This window comes from Sciurus vulgaris (assembly GCF_902686455.1).
Source record: "Sciurus vulgaris genome assembly, chromosome: 16".
Lineage (NCBI taxonomy): Eukaryota > Metazoa > Chordata > Mammalia > Rodentia > Sciuridae > Sciurus > Sciurus vulgaris.
The window spans coordinates 57259284-57280641 of record NC_136477.1 but is presented as its reverse complement, the minus strand read 5'-3'; the positions used below and the strand labels follow the sequence as shown (position 1 = coordinate 57280641).

The window sequence follows — 21358 nt, the reverse complement described above, 5'->3', positions numbered from 1 at the left end:
AACAAAGCCAAACCCTATGTTCTATACCTTTCTTTCTAAAAAAACCTCACAAGACAAAGCAGTGGCTTTATCTACACTGCCAAAAGAAATTATTGCAAGTTCTGCAACAATATATTTGTACAGAGATACAGACTACCACCAGGCTGGGGCAAACCAAAGGACTGAATTAACGTGAAAAGGACTTGGAAAAGGATGACACGAGATGTGCAGGAAAAGAACTGGCAATGCATCTATTAATTTGTTTAATTTGGACATTCTACAATGTCTCCATATATCAAAACATTATGTATACCCTAAATAAATACAATTTTTACTTGCCAATTAAAAAAGTAAAAATGAAATTAAAAAAAAAACTAATTTTTTTAAAGAGTTGGGAGCTAGTAAACAGACACTCTCAAAACTTATTTCATTTGTCTTTCCAGTGGTGACAAAGTTAGACTTTGAATCCCTTATTGTCTGAGAAAATAGGATATGTCCTAAGCTAAGCTTTTTGCTGAAGACTCACATATTCCCCAATAATTAATAACACTAGTATTAACATTGTTATTGAAGGATTATTATCTCATAATCTTATTGCTACTTTTTATAAACCTTACATTTACCCAGGATTCACTAACTACATTTCAAAACACTGTCACAACCAGCAACTCCTTCACCATTTACCACAAACCAGAGAAGTGAATCTCAACTTCTTTAATTCACGACTTGGCACTGACAAGGTTGGCCCTGGGATTTAAGAGTGCTCAATCTACTGGGGATTCCCCATCAGCAATCAGGCAGATTTTTTATACATCTGTATTTCAGGCAGTTTCGCCATTTTGGCACCTGTGCATGGAAAAGACTTTTTTGTTTATTTGTTTAGGAGTAAACAGGGATGATACATAGAAAGTAATGCATATTCAAAAATAACACTTGGAGGAGTACATAGCGATAAGAAATATTCCAAAGCAGATGGAACACTTACTAACAACATTAGAACAGAAATGATTGGAGAAATCCCAGCAGGAAGGTGTAAAGAGACTGAAAGAAACAGGGTCTTTGGCGGAAATTTCCAAGGAGACATACCTTGGAAAACACATTAAAAGTACTCAACACAGTTGAGGAAATGTCCTTGTAATTCTTATGTTGATCAATCCCATCTTTAAGCCAAAGACAAGTTGTGATTTCCTGAGGTGTTCATTAGTACCATGGGGGTGTGAACCACACTCTCTGCTTATTAACATATCCATAACATCTGAGGTTGATCTGAGGTTGTGTTTGAAGAATAATTTACTAGCAAGATAATATGCATTCCTATTGCTTCCCCCCCCCCATGTTTTATTAAATATTTACAACAGGTAATTTAATCATAACATGTAGCAGTATAAAGTTAAGCTGCAGACTTTTGAGGTTAAATTTGATTAATTAGAGAAGTGTTTTCTTAAGTAATGATTTCATTCTTTTGAATTTATTTATTATAGCATTTATTCAGCAGGTGATGAACATATTTTTTTAAAAAAAAGAACAGCCAAGAAAAACAAAAAGCTTGAGATAAATGACATATTACCAAGAAATCAATTACATATTTTGCTAAGTAAAATAACAGCCTTTATTCTTGTAGAAAAATAGTTCCACAAAAATGTCACTGATAGCTCATGCACAAAATACCTTTGAAATGCAAGTGCCACTAGGTTTGTTATCTTAAGCTACTGCTAGGTGAATTTCAGACCCCAAAGGCATATCATTCCAGTTCTTAGCAAATCGATTTACTAATCCACCCAAGACTCTATCAATCCTGGAGCCAATCTTTCTACCTATCACTAAAAACCAGGGTTCCGTCCCCATTCATACAGACATTAGACACGTCAAATAAATTGAAGGTCCTATTCAAATCCCAATTCCCTGCCAGTTCTCATCTCTTCCTCCATCATTCACACCATAATCTACTTAAATTGAACAAAGTCTTTTGGGTAAGCCCTCCTGAACTTTTTGCCCTCTCCCTGGTCAACAGATGGTGAAAAGCATTGTGTCTGCCATTCAACATTGTCAAAAGAAAATGCCCATTAGCACCGGTACCAGTATGCCAAGTTCCCATGCTGGAACTAGATGTGACTACAGGGTGTCAACATTTTTTGATCCAGTTCTCCTAAACCAGAACTGGAACACTCCTAAAATGTTGAAATTAACTAGGAAACAGAACAGTGGGTTATTTTTTTTTTTTATTCCTGAAAAATTTAAATAGGTCACCTGTAACATACAAGCTACTTCACTTGGTACTGAGGTTACAGAAATTAATGAGACAGACGTGGTCCCCCCTTGCCCATAGAATGCTGGTAGAAAAGTCACAGCGTCTTTCCAGTGACTTTTCAATGCTCAGAAAATTCACATCAATAATGAGGTTCTGAATTAAATTTTATGTAAGTACTATATACTTGGTACATTAGAAAGCAGAAGACAATTAGTCCAAAAGAAGAAAGGATCTGTTCCTCTTTCTCTAGATATTTTATTTTTGGAGGGTGCCTTGGAGAAGAGAAACTGAAAACAATATTTAAATCAGAATGAAGCACTAGATCCTCCCTCAAACAAAACAATAAAAAAGATATGCCTATGCACAAAATTTCACACATGAATACAGGAGGCTTATTAGCCCTGTATTAGAAGCCTTTATATATATGGTATCCTGTTGAAGAAAAGCTATTGTTATAGAGAATTTAAGAATTCAAACACAAAGTTGTAGTTTTAGTCCATCTTTCATTGTTGTGACCAACAGACCTGCCAAGAATGACTTAGAGGAGGAAAGGTTTATATGGTTTCAGAGGTTCAGTCCCTGGTAGACCAACTCTCCAGTACTGGGCCCAGGGTGAGGCAGAACATCATGGTAGAAGGGTGTGGAGAGGAAAGCAGCTCAGGACATGGCAACCAGAAAGCACAGAAAAGAGACTGGATTTCCAGCATCAAAATATTAACCCTAAAGCAACATATCCACCTCTTTCAGCCATACCCTACCTGCCTACAGTTACCACTCAGTTAATCCACATCAGTTGATTAATTCACTGAGTAGGCTATAATTTTCATAAACTGATAATTTTACCTCTGAATGTACTTTCATTATCTCACACATGAGCTTTTGGGGGTCATATTTAAATCATAACAGCTATATCATATAATATCAAACCCAACAATGTTTAGTATAATACCCCAAGCATTCCTAGATCAGTAAAGGAAGACACAGAGAGCTGTAACACAAAGAGCTTTATAACCGAGATGACATGTTCTGGATATGAAACCCTAAGTGATCACCCATTCTGGCCCATGGGCAAGTCGTGAAGCCTAGATAGTGAATTTTAACACCAAGAAGCTGGGTCTGTATAAATACGTATTCCTGGCTTTTTCAAACATATTCCCAATTTCTTTTGAAAAAGTTAAAAGCTCTGACTATGGTTGGTTTCTTTCCAAATGTTGACAAGTCAAATGCCATTGTAGGCCATCCCTTTCTTTCACCCTGGCATCCTATGCCAGGCCTCTCTACAAGACCTGATATATGATCAACACAGCTGTGATGTTTTTAATAGGGATCAATGGAAGAAGCCAAAATGTCCACCAACAATGCGAGGTAAAAAACAAATTATGCTGCATGCATACCATGGAGAGAAGCAAAAAACTTACTGATTGCCTAATATGTGACACTACACTAAGTACTTTATAGACACTACAATTTTCATTCCCATAAAAACTCTCGTCAGGTAGATATGAGTATTAGATGTCAGCTTCCAGAAAAAGGAATGTGTTAAATAGCTACCCAGAGTCACAGAACTGTCAAGTGGCAGTGATGAGATTTGAACCCCAGAAATCTTGCTCCAGAGCCTCAGCTGCAAGCACTGAACAGAGCTGAGCCTTGGTGTGGCCCTGCTGTTGGCTTGGGTGACATGCTGGAGCTGTCCGCATAGACAGCTACTTAAATACATTGAAAGACTTCTGCCACCTAGAATGAATTTATAAAACTACATACAGTATGTCAACATTTATAAGAGTGCTATATGTCTGCCAGAAAAACATGCTTCTTTACTTTGCATATTACTTAAATTCTTTTATAATGACTATATATTATTTTGATAATCAAAAGACCATGAATGATTTCCATTTTAAGAAAAATTTACTATTATACTTTCATATTCTACTTTTTCTTGCTTAGAAAAATAAGGTCTTAGACATGACATTAAATTAGACTCATTGTTCTATTATCTTTTTTTATTTTCTGTTCTGAAAGAAAAATGCACTAATTGTGAAAAATCTGTACAATGCAGCAAGGTGTAAGCAGAAAATTAGATTTAAGTTTAGAAGGTCTGAGGACTTTTATCAAAGATGGAAAACAGTAATAAGATTTGAAGTAAAAAAGCAGGCTAGGAACATATTCACATTGATAATGGCTCTACAAACACTGGCCTCCATGCCTTGCAAAATACTGGAAATGCACTGTAACGATAGCATATCACTCTGTGATCAATGGGAAATGACACCTAAACTCACAAGGCTCCATAACTGATTTTTATCAAGACCACATTAGGTTATACAGAGATGTCTACCAGGATGATTCCTTCACCTTATTTTATTTTTAATTCAAAAAGTAGAGATACTGGTTATTAAGTGCTTTTTATGGGAAAAAAAATTTAATAAATGATGACTAAATGACAGAATGTATATAAAGCACTGTAGGGACACAAAGTTAAGTACTTTTTTGAAGATCAACTATCATTATTATCTCAAAAGTTGTTTCTTGTTTTTAATTTTTAACTGACAAATACAAATTTTACATATATTAGTTATACAAAATGATAGATAGGCATACATCGTGGAATGACTACATCAAGCTTTCACATTCATAACCTCCCTCACTTATTATCTTATTTATTTTTTTCTGGGATCATTTAAAAATCTACTCTCTCAGAGCTGGGGTGTGATTTGGTGGTGGAGTACCTGCCTAGCATGTATAAGGACCTGGGTTCAATGTCTAATCATGCCATAAAACAAAACCCATTCTCCTAGCAAATTTCAAGTATTCAACACACTATTACTAACTACAAAAACCAGGTTGGGCAATAAATCTGAATTTATTCGTCTTCCATGGAGTTGTTTTTCATAGCATTATGGGTGTTTTAGTCAGCTTTTTTGCTGCTGTGACTAAATAATCTGACCAGCACAATTATAGAGGAGGAAAGGTTTACTTGAGAGTTAACGGTTTCAGAGACCTTAGTCCCGTTCATAGAAGGTTGGCTCCATTCTTCGGGGCTCCAGGTGAGGCAGAACATCATGGTGGAAGATTGTGGTGGGGGAAGCACTTGCATCATCAGGAGGCAAAATATATACCCCAAAGCCATGCCCCAATTCCAATCTCCTCCAGTCATACCCTACCACTTCAATTAATCCCATCAGGGATTAAGTCACTCATTGGGTTAAGACTCTTACAACCCAATCATTTCTCCTCTGAACCTTCCTGCATTGTCTCACATGTGAGCTTTTGGGGGACACCTCACCTCCAAACCATAACAATGGGCAATTATCTTTTACTTTTCCACACCTGATTGAGTAGGTCCCAAGCAGGATGAGGTCAATGCTAGCAGCTGCTGTTGATCCAGGGGCTGTGTCACAAGATATAATCAGTTTCTTCAGCAGAGCCTACTTCTGTACATCTTGGTTCCATCTGGGACATCAATGACCAAGCAGACTGAATTTTTTTTTTTTTAATAAGAGAATCCTTTCAAAAATGTCAAAACCTGCTATCATACTCTATCTGCACACCACTGTCCATTCCAATCATCTCCTTTGGAGATGAGGCAAGCTCACTCCCCACAATTCACATCCTCATTCATAACATATCCGGGTCCTCCTTTCCTGAAAATGACTCAATCAGGCCTGCCTGCATTTATGTATCACAACTGATGTTCTAAGCACCTTATCCCAAGAGATGCCTTGCTCTTGACAATGCTCCCAATGGGGCATTATGAGCTAAATCTTACCCATGTATCCAGAACAGCTAGAGCTCACATTCTGTTCCTTCCTTGCGTTAGACTTTGAATAGACAGCAATACCTTAGCTTCAAGAGCAGAATCTCAAGCACTTTTGAGATTATACAGAGACTGACTTAATGGGAAAAAAGGGGGTCACCATCAAAGTCTATAAATCATATATTCTTTGACTCGAGTTCCTGCTTACATTGTGGATTCTAGTAAACTTTGGAAAGAAAGTGGTGCATACTGAAGAGCAATGGAGAGGCATTCACATGAAATGTATGAATTTTGTGTGAACATGGAAAAACAGACTGGAGAGAGGAGGGAGAGGCAGGCAGGGAGGAGGAGAGAAAGAGATTGTTTTCACTTACCACAAAAAAGAAATGAGAAAAAATAACTTGAATGTGGTTTTAAAGATAATAAATGCCTTCTTCCTTTTAAAGTGAATTCTGGTTAAGATTTATTCTACTGGTTCCTTAGGTTCCATGAGGTCAAGGGGCTTGTTTTTCTTGTTCACTCTGACACAGCCCAATGAATACAGAGGAAGAAACTGATCTGGGATGGCATGAGGATGGGGCCTGAAAGAGGAACCTAGAAACTTCAGGACCATCTGAGTGCAGGGAGCACCTTTGTGCAACTGAGCTTCAGAGAAACGAAGCAAACTATTCTTGTAGCTCCTGCCTTAGTTCATGACTGAAAGTGATAATCTCAATCTAAAATTCCCAAAGGCATGCCTTTTAATTCTGCAACAGTAATTGCTCATGTACATATTAACAGCACTCAAAAACCTGGACCTCATTGACTAATTGGAACAATCTGTCTTGATACTTCGATGTAATGGTTGTTAATATAAGAGCTATACTCTGGTAGAACAGACCTTAAAAAGATCCTTTTCTGAGCCACACAACTAACCCTCAGCCTCACAGCATTAGGCAAGAGGATGAATGTGTTTATTTGAGAGTAACTAATTTATATGGGTCATTCACATCCTTCATACAAGAGGTAGTTTGGGAGGAGGATTTGTTTCTTTAAACATCTTTATAATGAATGAATTAAAAGTTTCCATTCCCAGGAAGTAGTTTCATGCTCTTTAACAAGAATGCCCAGAAGATGAGGATAGAATACCAGAATATCATTTTCCTAAATAGGTATTATTGCTTATACTATTACAGGACTGTATGCATTAGCAGCTGAGATTCAGCAGTGAACAGACAGACCCCTTTCCTCCATAGGTTTACAGACAGCCTGTGGGAGTGGTAGAGGGCAAGAGAGTTTATAAGGTAGTAACGACAAATACTAGCAGGTTCTATGAAGAAAATAAAACCTGGTAACTGGAAAGAGACTGAGTTGGGAGGAGAGAGCATGCAACATTATATCTGGAAAGATCAGAACAGGAATGAGCCAGGAGAAGTCATAACCAGGGAGAGAACATTCTGGAATCAGAAAGAGTGAATGAAAACAGGGCGGCGAGGTGTTTAGGAGGGCAGCAGGGTATAGGTATCAGGTCAAGAGGGCAATGAAGGTCATAGTAAGAACTCTAAATTTATTCAAGATGTGATTGGAAAGTGCTGGAAGATTTTTTAAGCAAAAGAAAAATGTAACTAAGCATTTAAAAGTAAGTTTTCATTACTGAATAGAATTGCTTGTTGAGGGAAAGAAAGACCTTTGAAGAATGAGTAGCAAAATGAAAATCACAGATGGTAATGGGTTGAGCCAGGGTAGAAATGATGGAAAAGAGGGCTGAGGATATAGCTCAGTTGGTAGAGTGCTTTCGTAACATGCACAAGATCTTGGGTTCAATCCCCAGTAAAAAAGGAAATGATAGAAAGGAAAAAAGAAAAAAAAAAAAAAAAAAAAAAAAAAAAGAAAGAAACATATGGATTGAAGATTAGTTAATTATTGTGCTGAAAAAGACAATTAAGGTAATACTAAGGTAATACTAAGGTATTCTCAATTTAGAATAGGGTTATGTTCAAATAAACTCACTGTAGACCAAAAATATCATTAAGTGTGGGTGTGATGGTGCACACCTGTAATCCCAGCAGCTCATGAGGCTAGGCAGGAGAATCTTGAGGTCAAAGCCAGCCTCAGCAATTTAGTGAGAATCTGTCTCTAAATTAAAATATAAAAAGGGCTGTGGATGTGGCACAGCGGTTAAGTGTCCCTGGGTTCAAACCCCGGTACAAAAAAAAAAAAAGAAAGAAAGAAAGAAAAAAATGAAAAAGAAAAGAAAAAACGCATTTGAAACATTGAACCCAGGAACCCACAGGGTCCACTGAAGCGTGGTGGTTGGTCCCCTCATGATGACAGGGCCGACTGTGAGTTGTGGTCCACTGCTGCTACCGAGTATCAAGAGATGAAAATTCAAAATGTGAGGTATGTTTTCTCCTAGCTATTCCTTCTGTAAAATCCTAAATCAAAGCACCATAAGTTAGGGACCTTCAGTACTGAATAGTCTCTGAGAAGATGCTGACTCTGGCTCAAAGCACGTGATTTAACTAAAATTTACCCTGTAAGGAGATTTGCTTTATTTATATTAGATTTAATAATCACTTCTCTGTGTTCCATTCTTCTTCAGTATATAGCTTCTACTATCAATGAAAATTTGTTTATAATAGATAGTATTACACAATCAAAAATTCTAAAGATTTATTTTAAACCTACACAAAATGCTACAAAGTATTAGATTGGTTCATTATCCCATATTTTCTCTCTTCAAATTATACTTTTTTATGTAATTAAGAAATAACATTACTATCCTATCTCCCTTTAAATGAGCATATTCTTCACTCAAAACAATCAGAACTGGACATCGTGCAATATACCCATTCCTGGCCCAAGGAGTCATCCCTCTCCTGACTACCATTATTGTCTCACTGGGCTCCCAGCACCCACAGATAATTCCTACTCTCAAGTGCAGTCAGAGGCATCCTTCAAAAACACAGGCCAGATAACATCTCTCCTCTGCTAAGAACATTCCAGCTGCTTCAAACCTGCCTGAGGTACAAGCTACAAGCTTCCCCTGGTCCACAAGTTCTCACAGCCTGGGGACTTGGATGGTTTCCCCAAGTGCATTTCTTGTCCCTGCCCACTCTGCCTCTGCTCCAGGAGCATTGGCCTCCTGGATATGCCACCAATAGTCTGAGCAAACCTCTGCCTCAGGTCATCAGCACCTACTGAAGTCAAAGGCCCTTGAGGACAGGACCTTATGTGTCCCACGCAAAGAGGACTCCTTAACCTGCTGAATGAACAAAATACTGTTGAGGATTCAGGAACTGGAAAAGAAGAACATATACAAGTAATGTAAACATTTGTTGCATCAACAAGGCAAAAGCTCTGCCCCAAATGATTTGAGGGCAGCCCTTCCCAAGTGTATTCTCCTCATCAGGAGTCTCGCAGGATAGACAAATAAGAAGTGTCCTGCTTTAGTTAGTTATTTCACAGCTGTGACCGAAAGATCTAACAAGGAACGGTTTTAAGAGGAGGAAAAGTTTATTCAGGGGCTCACAATTTCAGAGGTCTCAGTTCATACCTGGTCAACTCCATTCCTCTGGGCCTGAAGTGAGGCAGAACAACATGGCAGAAAGGTGTGGAAAGCAACTGGGAACATAGCACCCACTCTATGGGGACAAAATACATACCCTTAAGGCATGTCACCAGTAACCAACTCCTCAAGCCACACCCTACCTGCCTTCAGTTACCACTCAATCCCATCAGGGGATTAATTCACTGATTGGGTTAAAGCTCTCATAACCCAATCAATTCACTTCTGAACACTGTTGCATTGTCTCACACATTAGATTTTTGGGACACCTCACATCCAAACCAGAACAAGTTCGATAGTCAATTGGGTTTGGGCGAGTCCCAGTTAAATGATAATCATTTAAAATTATCTCTCTCCTGGAATATTTCTCAAGATATCTGTTCTGTTAAACTCATTATCAAGCTATAAGAGAAAGACATATTATGCAGCATATTCTAAATATAACTAACCACAGCTCACATTTCATGAAGAGCAACTCGAGAGACTAATGAGAATCCAGAAAATGCACAGGAATCACGTTTGTTTAAAGGTACTGCCTGTGTGTGGTTATGGCATTTCAGCTTATACTTAGCCTACTAATAAATGAGACAAAAAGTGATGGAGAGACAGAGGCAAGTTCAAAGGTGTAAGCAAATACAGAGATAGCCTGACAAATGGCTACCTTCAGAGTGGAATAATAAATACTGAGGCATAAACTACGAAAATTCCCTGAAATACTGAACTTTCTAAACAAACTCAGTGAAGGATTAAATAGGGAAAATCAGAAGTTGAAGCTCAATCTGAATGGTCTAAGAGCTAGGATTTAGAAGTTATTTTGCAATTAACACCCCAAATCTTCCATGCATTAACCTGAGTTTTAAAGTCCTGTCTTTTAAGACATCCTCAAACACTCAAGAGATGAAATTTATATTTTTACATAAAATAGGGTTTTGGTGAATTTGCCTGGCTGGCCTCCATGTATCATAGTCAATGTATCCAGAACACTACACATTCTAGAGGGAAAAGCATTAGGAATTTTCTTCCTATTCTAATAAAAAAGGTGCAGGGAGTTTCTGTGCCAGAGATTTAAAGGGGAGAGAAGAAATAGACTTTCTTTTAAAGTTGCCTTCTTTCTACTCCTTGTAAATCTTCCTGACTGTCCCTTCTGAGTGACGGTGGCACTAAAGAACTTGCTAAAGGCTTTAGATTTAAGATGGTTTGAAACCTTTCTGCTCAAATCTTGACAAGACAAAAAAAAAAAAAAAAAAAAAAAAAAAGGCGGTGGGTAGTGGGTGTTGCTGAGCCACATGCCCATAAATCCTCTTGACCTGAATTTACAATACATCTGATCCAGCTGCCTGAGGTCTCTAACTTTCGTATATAAAGGTATCCCTAGCCAGCTTTATTTGAGTTCTTCAGTTTGGAAATGGTTTCTGAGAAGAATTGTGTTCAAAGCTCTGGGAATAAATGTTGTGAAAGTGAAAAAATAAGGAGGAAAATGAAAAGGTTATTAAAAAAAAAAATAGTATATACCTAGCTGAAGACTTTGTGATGAACAGATCAGATCCCAGTGGAAAGTTGAACTACTGCATACTTGTGTGCCATCACACACACACAGACACACACACATATGAACAGATTTTATTGTATATGTTTAAGGTAAAAAACATGATTTTGTGAGACATAGAAAATAAAATGGTCACTATAGTGAATCCTATTAACACACCCAGCAGCTAACACAGATTCCCATTTTTTGCCTGTTGGGCCAATAGCAACTGAGGTCTATTCATTTAACAAAAATCCTGAGCATAACACACTATTATTAACTACAATTTTCATGTTATACATGAGATCTTTAGAACTGTTCATCCTGTGTACCTGCTAGCTTGTATCCCTTTACCCGCTTTTTGGTGTTGCTGGAAAGGAAAACTACCAAAAAAAATTCAGCTGCTCTTTGTATTCTGGCTAGTTTACCATCTAAATTCCATTACTGAGGTCTGGAAACCATAAGTGTGCATGATTCCATACGGCAGTTAGTACCCACTTGTGGCTTTTAAACATGTGGAATTTGGAGGTGGCCAGTCCAAAAAGAGACATGCCGTCAGCATGAAATATGAACTGAATCTCAAAGACTTAGTATAAGAACAGAATGCAATGTATCTCAGTAATAACTTTTTATATTCAATTTATGTTGGCATTGTATTTTGAGTATATTAGGGTAAATATAATAGATTAATATCAGTTCAATTTTAATTGCTTTTATGATGATCAATTATTAGTGCATGCATAAGCTGCATTTTTATCGCATAATATAAATAGAAAATAAAATAAATGTTAAAATCAAATAAAACAACCTATTTCTTTTTATCTCCTTAAACGTAGCTTATAAAATATGGAAGCAGCAAATAATAAAAAATAAATTTATATAGCAGAGGTAGAATGTGTGCTTCACATAATCTTGGTTCTCAGGTACTCCTTCTCAAAGTGATGAGACTAAGTGATCAGTTTAGGTAAAAAACAGTATTTTCTACAGATATTTCTAAGCAGGGAGCTGAAAATACTTCCTGTCCCCTTCATGCCTCCTCCTCTCTGTGATTCAGCAGTCTGTAAGCATTTGAAGTCCTTTGGGATTTTTTTTTTTTTCCCTTCTTTCTTATTATACAATAAACAGTAGTTAAGATTCTAATAAAATTACTTCTATTGCATCGGTGGTGCTGAAAACAGCCTAGAGCAATAACAAGAAAAACAATGAGATTACTTATCCAATACAAAAAAATCATGGTTCAGGTTTTGGAGATGTCAGAGTCTGAATTCTGGAGAATCAATGATGAGGATCAGTATGGTAAGAGCATCTGGCTTACAAGGCTGATGTGAAAATCACATGAGAAAACATCTGGAAAGTTCCAGACTCAAGCAGTGCTTATTAAGATGGGTCTACAACATGATTGCCATCACCACCCAACCCCCCCAATTGTAGCATCCACCCTAAGCCTTCTCTTTGGCTATCTGAGAGTGCCCAGGGTTCTACTTTAAGGCTATCTCCAATTTACCCAGGTTTCCCTTTCAGAAAGTGTGATATTTTTGACCAATCCTCAGCACGATTCAATCAGCTATCAATGCATCACATGTCGGCGATATAACATCAAATGGTGCTGAGCCAAGTTCACATCTAAGGATAACTTGTGAGGGCTGTCAGACACCACACATGGTTGAGACTGGTTTTAGCTCACGAAACCTGCTCCCTGCCTTTATACAACCAGGCAGCGACTTCTCCACTGAGCACACCCTAAGTTACCAGGACCTCCTCAAATATTCCTCTTAATTAACACAGGACATGCACATAAAAGGTCAGCCAGATGGAAATTAATATTTTACTACAAAAGGATGAAACACCCTGCTCTAAAATAAAATCTTTATTTCAGTGAAGTAGCTGACTAAATTTCAACTAATTCCTTTGACGTTAGACGGAAGTCACTACGGAGCAAAAACACAACTAGCTACACACAGCACAGGATAGCAAACACCAGAGAACCACGGGACCCTCTCTGACACTTGCAGGATCTCATGAGGACACAGGTTCAGGTCAACAACCAGTATGATCTTCAGCTCCAGTGACAAAGGATTCTGTGAACCAAGGTTGGACCAGGTGACCTGCAACAATTTCAGAAAGTAACACAAAGTACACAACATGAGAGAAGAAAAAATGTGAAAACGTGAAAGTTTTTTTAATAGAAAAATTTAATAGAATGTCACAGTCCCCCATGACAGGGAGTCCAAGCATCATGTTCACAAAGACACTATTTTTTTTTTAACATGTCAAGATGTTTTCATAATCTTCAGGATAAGTGAAATGGAAAATCATTTAAGATGGGTGTCTGCAGACCCTATCTGGTGTGTTCTGTACTATACCCAGCACGTAGGCGATGCCACCTTTCTAAAAAAGATTCTGAATTTTAAAACATCTGGCCTTGGGGTTTCAGATAAGGGCTTCTAGACCCGAACCATATGGTGATATGTACATGGTATATATTAAGAAAAACTTCTCTGCTGCTTTTCACTTGCTAGGATGCTCTCAACAGAGCTGAAATAAAACACCTGTGGGTTTTGCTGGAAAGGGCACAATCATTTTGGATCATTTAAGCTTATTGAAGACTTCAACTCATAAAGCACCAATAAGTCTGAATCAACAACTCCTGCAATCTCGTATTATAATAAATAAGATTTTAATTACCTCAGTCAACAAGCACGCTTAGAACCTCTACTTTAATGGAGCTCTCAGAGGTCTTATCTGGAGGTTTCACTTTGAATTAAATCCAACTTTAGTTATTAGTGGAGACACGGCCTAATTCAATTCCTATTAGCGCTCTATGAACCTGTGTTGAGATCACCAGCCACAGAACAGGGACAGAGAAAGGAATAGGCAGGAGATTCATATGGATAGGAACAATCAGAAATCACTATGGTGGGAGAGATTATGAAAAGTCCAGCAGTCATGGATGAACTGGAACATTTCCATTTCCAGTTACCATTATAACATTACTGCATTAGTCTAAGCTTTAGGACCTTAAAGGACACGAATTCACATCTACCTACAAATTTCCTTTTGCCATGCAAAGTAACACATTCACAGGTTCTAGGAATTAGTGAGTGGACATTTTGGGTTTTGCCAAAACCCATAGTGACACTCTTTATTTTTTAAATTTGCCAAATGTGGTCAGCCCCAGGGCCTTGGCACATCCCTATCCTACCAACAGGCTCCAATTCATCTCTTCCATCTTTGTAAATATTATTATCTCTACAAACACCTTCCATCTGTGGCGAAACGTCCCTTTGCTTCTGAGATTATATTACACCTGGAACTACACAGCCATTGACATGACTGTACAATTTCTATGACATCACTGGGTATAAACAGCCTGAGGGCATGAACTGTGACTTTCTTCTTTACCTTTGTGTCCCTACACCTGCACAACAGAAGACACTCATGAAAAGCTCACCTCCAGGCAGAGAATCAAGCTCAAAACGTAAGGGTGTTTCAGAACCCAAATAGGGTCTAGTCTCCCAGGCATGGCATGGCAATGACTCTGGCTTTCTTTTCTAACTTTAACTGAGCTGTAAAGAATACTGGCAATTGAAGAGTTTTTGTTTGTTTAGTTTTTACAGGATTTTTTTTTTTTTTTTTTTTTTTTTTTTGGTTAATTATCAGACTGGAAGTTTTTAAGTGTTGCAACTGCAAGACCAAATCCAGGATTTCAGCCAGGAAAACACTGAGCACTCTGATTTCTGAATGCCTACCTTGTAGATGACCTGAGAGAATTCCTGGAAAGCATGGAAACCTACAAGGCTAGTTTGTTGCCACTTACCCCTGGGGAGCAGCTCCAACTTCTTGTGGGGCACATGCTTAAAATTCAGCCTGCAGAGCTGAAGCACTGAGGGAGCAATTGAAATTCCCAAGCTCATGACTCTAGCTACAGTAGACCCTAAAGAAGCCAGGATCAGCAATGCTGATCTGCACAAGGCAAGGGATGTTGACTGTCTAACAACCACAAGAAAGAGTCCCAGTCTTCAAACAATGTCACAGAGGTAAAGGAATACTCAGTTTCACTCAACACACTGTTCCCTCTGCTCCTGTGGTGCATAGTTGTAACCCAAGCGACATCTGGGGACCAGATGTTCCATGCAGTGGATACTTTAAACATTTTGGGAAGTTGTACAGCACCCCTGTCTTCTACACACTAGACTCTAGTAGCATATTCCTGCCAACAAGGGTGTGACCCAAAATGTCTCCAGACAGTGCTTCCTGGACTGTGGCCAGGGTGCCAGGGGGGTAGGACATCACCCTCAGTTGAGAGCTGCCACAGTATTCTATCAGTTCCAGTGCAATCTTCTGCAATGACTGTTCCCTAGACCTCATGCACAGTACATACAAGACAAATACTATCCTCAATGCTGATAAATTATTCCATAACACATTAATTTTTTTAACCTTCACTCTAGTTTCTCAGAGTATGATGTAGTTACATAAAAAGAAATAATCCACCCCTGAGATGTTCAAACAGTATAAAAATTTCAAAAGAGCTAGCATTAATGAAGAGCTCAAATAAAACAATCTAACATAAAATATTGCAGCCACGTTTTGGACAAAAGTGAGCAACTTTGCTGTGCATATTTTAAAGTTAAATTTGCTTTAGTTACCTTTCATCTCTAATATTTGAGTTCCTCCAAATATACCACTAATAAATTGAACATGTTTATCACAATCGAAGAAAACAAGGTAGGAACCAGATGGGCTTCGAGGAGGAACCCAATTAATACAGGGATCCTTACCATCTGAAAAACAACCCAAGTGACTTGGTCAAACAATAAGTGTTTGATGTTCTGTGGATTAGCTTCTAAATGCAATAGTTTCAAGTAATGAAAACTAAGAGACTTTTTAAAGCAACAAGATTTCATGAAAATATGCATTTATTCTGTGCATTTTTCCACAATAAAGTATAAGGAGGAGACGGGCTGTCTAGGCATTAGAGGAAGTGGTAACAAATGAAGCTGGGGTTCCCAGTTCCTAGCTCCACAGACATTCCTTTGCCAAGGTAGCTGCCACATTAAGTTTTCAAGCTTTCAAGCACAGGTCTTTTGTCCAGGAAAACATTAATGGAACAAATGGCAACCCAATTTGAAGACAAAGAGGCTTCTGAGCAAAGCTGGCTGGACACAGACTGCCCCTTCCACTCTCACTGCCAATGGGAACCCGACAGCAAGACCAGAAGGGAAACCCCACACTTAGAAACATGATGTCATTTTGCTTCTCGAAAATCAAGTTTTCCAAGTATAAATAAAGCAAGACTTCTAAGAAATGATTCATTCCATTCAAAGGGTGGAGAGGAGCCCATTAAGTAGAATCCCTACACAGGAGACATATAATTAGTGTGACTAGGACAGGAAGTCCACAGATAGAGGGTTCCCAGTGCAGGGAGGATTTGGGTACTGAGAATTTGTTAGCTAAATGAGAAAAATTACCAACCATTTTCCCAGAGTAGCAATCTCTGGTTTTTCAAGAAACAGTGGGTAGGAAGACATTTGTGCAGCAGTACAAACATGTGGTATTAGGATATGCATAATTTGGTTTTCATCCAGGGTTCCTAATTCATGGTTCCTTCTCCAAGATAGACCATAGAAACTAGAATCCCTTCCCCAAGATGAGACATAGAAACTCTGCCTTGGGGATGTCCATAAAGAAATTCTGCGACATGTTATCATGGTTTAGATACAAGGTGTCCTCCAAAAGCTCCTGTGTAAATGCAGGAATATTCGGACGTAAAATGATTAGATTACAAGAGCTGTAACCTAACCAGCCCACCCTGGTTTGAAGGAACTGACTGGTTGGTGATTGTAGGCAGGTGTGGTGTGGTTGGAAGAAGTGGGTCACTGGGGCATGTTCTGGAAGGGTGCGCCTTCCCTGTGGCCCCTTTCCCCTCTTCCCTCTCTCTCCGCTTCCTGGCTGCCATGAGGCTTCCATCACGATGTGCTGCCTCCTGTTGGGCCCAGAGCAATGGATTCAGCCATCCATGGACTGAGACCTCTAAAACCATGAACTCTCAATAAACATCCCCTCCTTTAAGTTTGTCTTCTCAGGTAGTTTGGTCACAGAAATAAAAAAGTTAATAAACCAGCCTTGTCTGATAATAGATAAGACACCTTTAGGGTGCTATTCTGTACCCTAAGGAGGAAAGAATGCTGCATAGAAAGGCACAGCAAAGGCAAGAGACATACTCTTTTTGTCCATTCGCATTTCCTTAGGGCTGTCCAGCTTTAATGGAATCTCCATAAAATCCCAAAGAAATAGGGTTTGGAGAGTGCTATGATTTGGATCTGAAACGTCTGCCAACAGTGCAGGAGTTAAAGGCTTGGTCCCCACTGCAGCAGTATTCTCAGGTGGGGCCTTGGGGAAGTGAATAGATCATGAGGGTTCTGACCTCATTAATGGATTAATCTGTTCATGAGTTCATACTGAATGACCTATTGGGAGGTGGTGGAAACTGTAGGAGGCAGTAGCTACTTGGAGGGAGCACATCACTGCAGACATACCCTGGAAGGGAATATTTCATTCCAGGTCCCTTCCTCTAACTCTCTTCCTTTTCTTATTAGTGACCGTGAGGTGAACTGCTTTGTTCCAACAGGCACTCCCACACCATGACACTCTGTCTCACCACAGGCCCAGAAACAATGGAGGCAAGTGACCATGAACTGAAACCATCAATGAAAATAGATCTTTTCTTCTTTTAAGTTGATTTTCTCAGGTATTTTGTCACAGTGACAGAAAACTGACTAACATGGAGTGCTCTAGAACAGATGAACCCCTGGAATCTTACAGGAAAGTAAACAAAAACTAAACCACATGCAGGAAGAGTGACACACCTCAGTCTCATGGACACAAAAGCTATTGTGCTCAGGACGCTTCTAGATCTTGCCCTATGTATCTCTTCACCTGCCTGCTTGTGTGTATCCCTTAATATATCCTTTATAATAAACAAGGAAACATGTCTATTTCCCTGAATTTTGTCAGTCAATCTAGTAATTTAACAAAGTGTAAAGGGTGGGTTGTGGGAGCCCCAATTTGTAAATAGTTGGTCAGAAGTTCCAGAGGCCTGGACTTGTGACTGGGTCTAAAGCTCTCATCAGGTAGAAGGTATCAGAACTTAATTCATGGAGAGAATGTCAAGGTACGGTCTGCTGCAGAAATTATTGTGTTCTTGCTAGTGGGGTGAAATACATACACATTTTTGAATAACAGAAGTGATCTGTGTTGTAAGCATTTAATAGAAGAAACTAGGTGTAGATTTGTTTCCCCTTATTTTCCTCGAAAACATCTATAAACAAAGAGATTTTTTCCACTTTGCAGGGGATCTGCATGTATGCTCCAAGGATTCCAAGAGGGTTCAAACAGAGGTGTGAGGAGCTGGGCTGAATGATAAAACCCTATCAACTACACATGAGTTAATGTGGTTAGGGTTTGGATCTGGAATATGCCCCAAAGGCTTACATACCTAAAAGGTTTGGACCCAAGTGCAACAGTGTCCAGAGATGAGGCATTCAGGAATGTTTGAATCATGAGTACTCTAACCTTATCACTGTATTAATCCATTTGAAAGATTAATAATTTGAATATATTATTGGGAGATGTGTCCTAGTTGGAGGAAGCAGATTACTGGGAGTTTGCTCTTGGGGACAATACTGTATCTTGGACCCCTTTCTCTCTCGCTCTGATTTCTGGCCGCCATGAGCTGGGCAGCTTTCTTCTGCTACCTTGTTCTATCATGATGTTCTGCTGCACTTCAGATCCAAAGCAAGTCAACCAGTCAACAATGGAACAAAACCTCCGATGCCATGATCCCAAATAAACTTTTTCTCCTTTATTATTTATATCAGATATTTTGGTCACAGCAACTAAAAGCAAACACCTTGGTGTAGATACAGACGTGTATTTTCTTTGTGAAGGAGGCCTCAAGTATTTGAGGGAGATGTATAAGGGCTTAGGCACCAGAGCAAGATGGTAAGTGAGGAGGTCAGGGCCAGAACAAAGGAGCATGGAGAGGGTCTCTGATGAGGCCAACTTCCTGGTTCATGAAAGTGCTCGTGGACACATGCAGGGGACCAATCAGATAGACACTTCCATACTCATGCTCCTAGGCAGGGGATCCAATAGAAAAACTAAAACAGACAAGTGGACAGAGAGAACACCAACCAGTAATAGTGAGAAGCATGTGGACAAGAGAGGAGATAGGAATCAGAGACCATAAAAAGAATAGGCCAAAACTCCCCCACCGGATTCCTAACTCTGGAGCCCCTTCTCTTTGGAGAAGTCTGTCTCTGCCACTTTTGCACTCAACCTACTTCTTGCTTGCTATCTCTGTGTCCTGTCCTTCAATTCTTTGCCCAGCACCCCTAGATGGTAACATATTCATTGGATTAACTAAGCAGGACATGAAACGTTAAAGGTTGAAAACATCCCGTGGCCACTTGGCTCCTTTGATGACAACATGCTACCAGTTCAGAGTCACTCCATGGTTGGGTAGAGTCATTGACAGGAACTACATTCATTTAGTCCTTCCATACACTTGTAAGAATTAGCACATGGAGAACCAACCCACATTTATCACAGCAGAAGAATATTCACAAGCTGATTATGATTAAGGGGAAACAATGAGGTTAGCTAATGTTAATAATGGAGTTGGTGACGTGCTTCCTCCCTCATCCCTGCACATCAGTTCATGAACGAGTGCACCTCTGCCCTTCTGTCTGGCAATGTGGATCTGTAAAAAGTCATAGAATGTCTTAGGACTAAAGCAAAATGTCACCATAGATCCCAGCAAAGTTATAAGACAAAGTTATAAGACAACTAATAGTCTCAGCATCTCTCTCAACAACATTCAGGAGCAAAAAGCCTTCCAAACAACTCCTCAACTGAAAGGAGGTTTTGAGATCCTTCTTCATATGTCACTAGTTTTCCTGTTTTCTAAAGAGTGATAATGAAGTTACCCAATTTCCTCACAAAATGTCAGCTTCAGAGAGCAGGGTTTCAAAAATGGACTGTGAAAAGAGACTGTCCAAGGAAACAAATGATCAATTACATAAATCCGGGGTGAGTTCACCAAACCAGGATGCCTGCAATTTCCCTATTTCTCCCCTTGAACAAAGGAGAAGAGGCATGACGGGCAGCATCCAGATGCCATGCTATAGATAAGGGCATTCATTCATTTTTCTTTTAAATTGGGGATTGAACTCAGGGGCACTCAACCACTGAGCCACATCCATGGCCTTTTTTATAGTTTATTTAGAGACAGGGTCTCACTGAGTTTATTAAGGCCTGGGCAAGTTGCTGAGGCTGGCTATGAACTTGCAATCCTCCTGCCTCAGCCTCTCAAGCTGCTGGGATTATAGGCATGCGCTACTGTGCCTGGCTGATAAGGGATTTCTTGACAGACAAAATTCAATCCCGTCAGATTTGCAGAATATCTGATGGTAAGGAAAGAGCATGTGAATAATGTCAATGCCCAAAGCACAGCCACACTTGCAGATCTTCTCTCACCTCCACAGGAAACCTCCTGCCGTTGACACTGTGTTCAGAGCCGGCAGAGCCATTGCTGTGGCCCCAATGGAACTCCACCTTCTCAGCTTTGAATCTGCCAGGTAGGCCAGCACCACTCACGAAATAGTCGTCTTTGAGAAGGATGGCCACTAAAAGAAAAGGGAAGGGAACACAAAGTGAGTTTCACACCCCAAGGAAGGTTTACTTCTGCTGTTTTCAAGTTCGTGATTGTCATGGTGGGAATTATTTCCTTAGCTGCCTATTAAAAAACAAGTCAAAAGCACTGGTCTGAATAAATTAGAGCATTCTAGTGGTAGAACACACTTGATCACCAGTAGGTTCTACATCATGACAATTCCCAGAGAGAGAGAGAGAGAGAGATCTCAGAATTTTTTTATCCATTTAACACATGAAAAAAAAAAAAAACTGGAGACAATGACAGAATAAGTCACTCAGCATCAGTGTCTCCTAAGTTGGCATGACAATCAAAACTATCAGGAGAGTGAGATGTTTCTTTTAAGCATTGTTTCCTGGGGCTACCCCAAGACTCAAAGTTTGGAATGAGACAGGGAATGTACACAGTGAGCCAGATGCAGGACATGTGTTTCTTTGATCTAAAAAAGTAGGCAAGATATCGGGGAAAATCTGCAAGTTTTCCCAATATTATGGCAACAACTGTTGGAAGACAGGACTGGGGATGGCAGTCTTTACAATTGATAAATATGCCCAGGAAACTGCAGTGCAAATCTACTTATTAAGTCAGCT

General features: G+C 39.3%; 1 protein-coding gene across 5 annotated transcripts in view; it reads right to left on the bottom strand.

Annotated features, from left to right (window-relative positions):
• The window catches only part of PTPRG (protein tyrosine phosphatase receptor type G), a 718545-nt gene that overhangs the window by 265934 nt on the left and 431253 nt on the right, over nucleotides 1-21358 (bottom strand). For all 5 annotated transcript variants that reach the window (XM_079114373.1, XM_079114370.1, XM_079114369.1 and 2 more), the window contains one exon: nucleotides 20594-20742. In XM_079114373.1, coding sequence (XP_078970499.1) covers nucleotides 20594-20742 — 149 coding nt within the window. The remainder of the gene's footprint in view (nucleotides 1-20593; nucleotides 20743-21358) is intronic.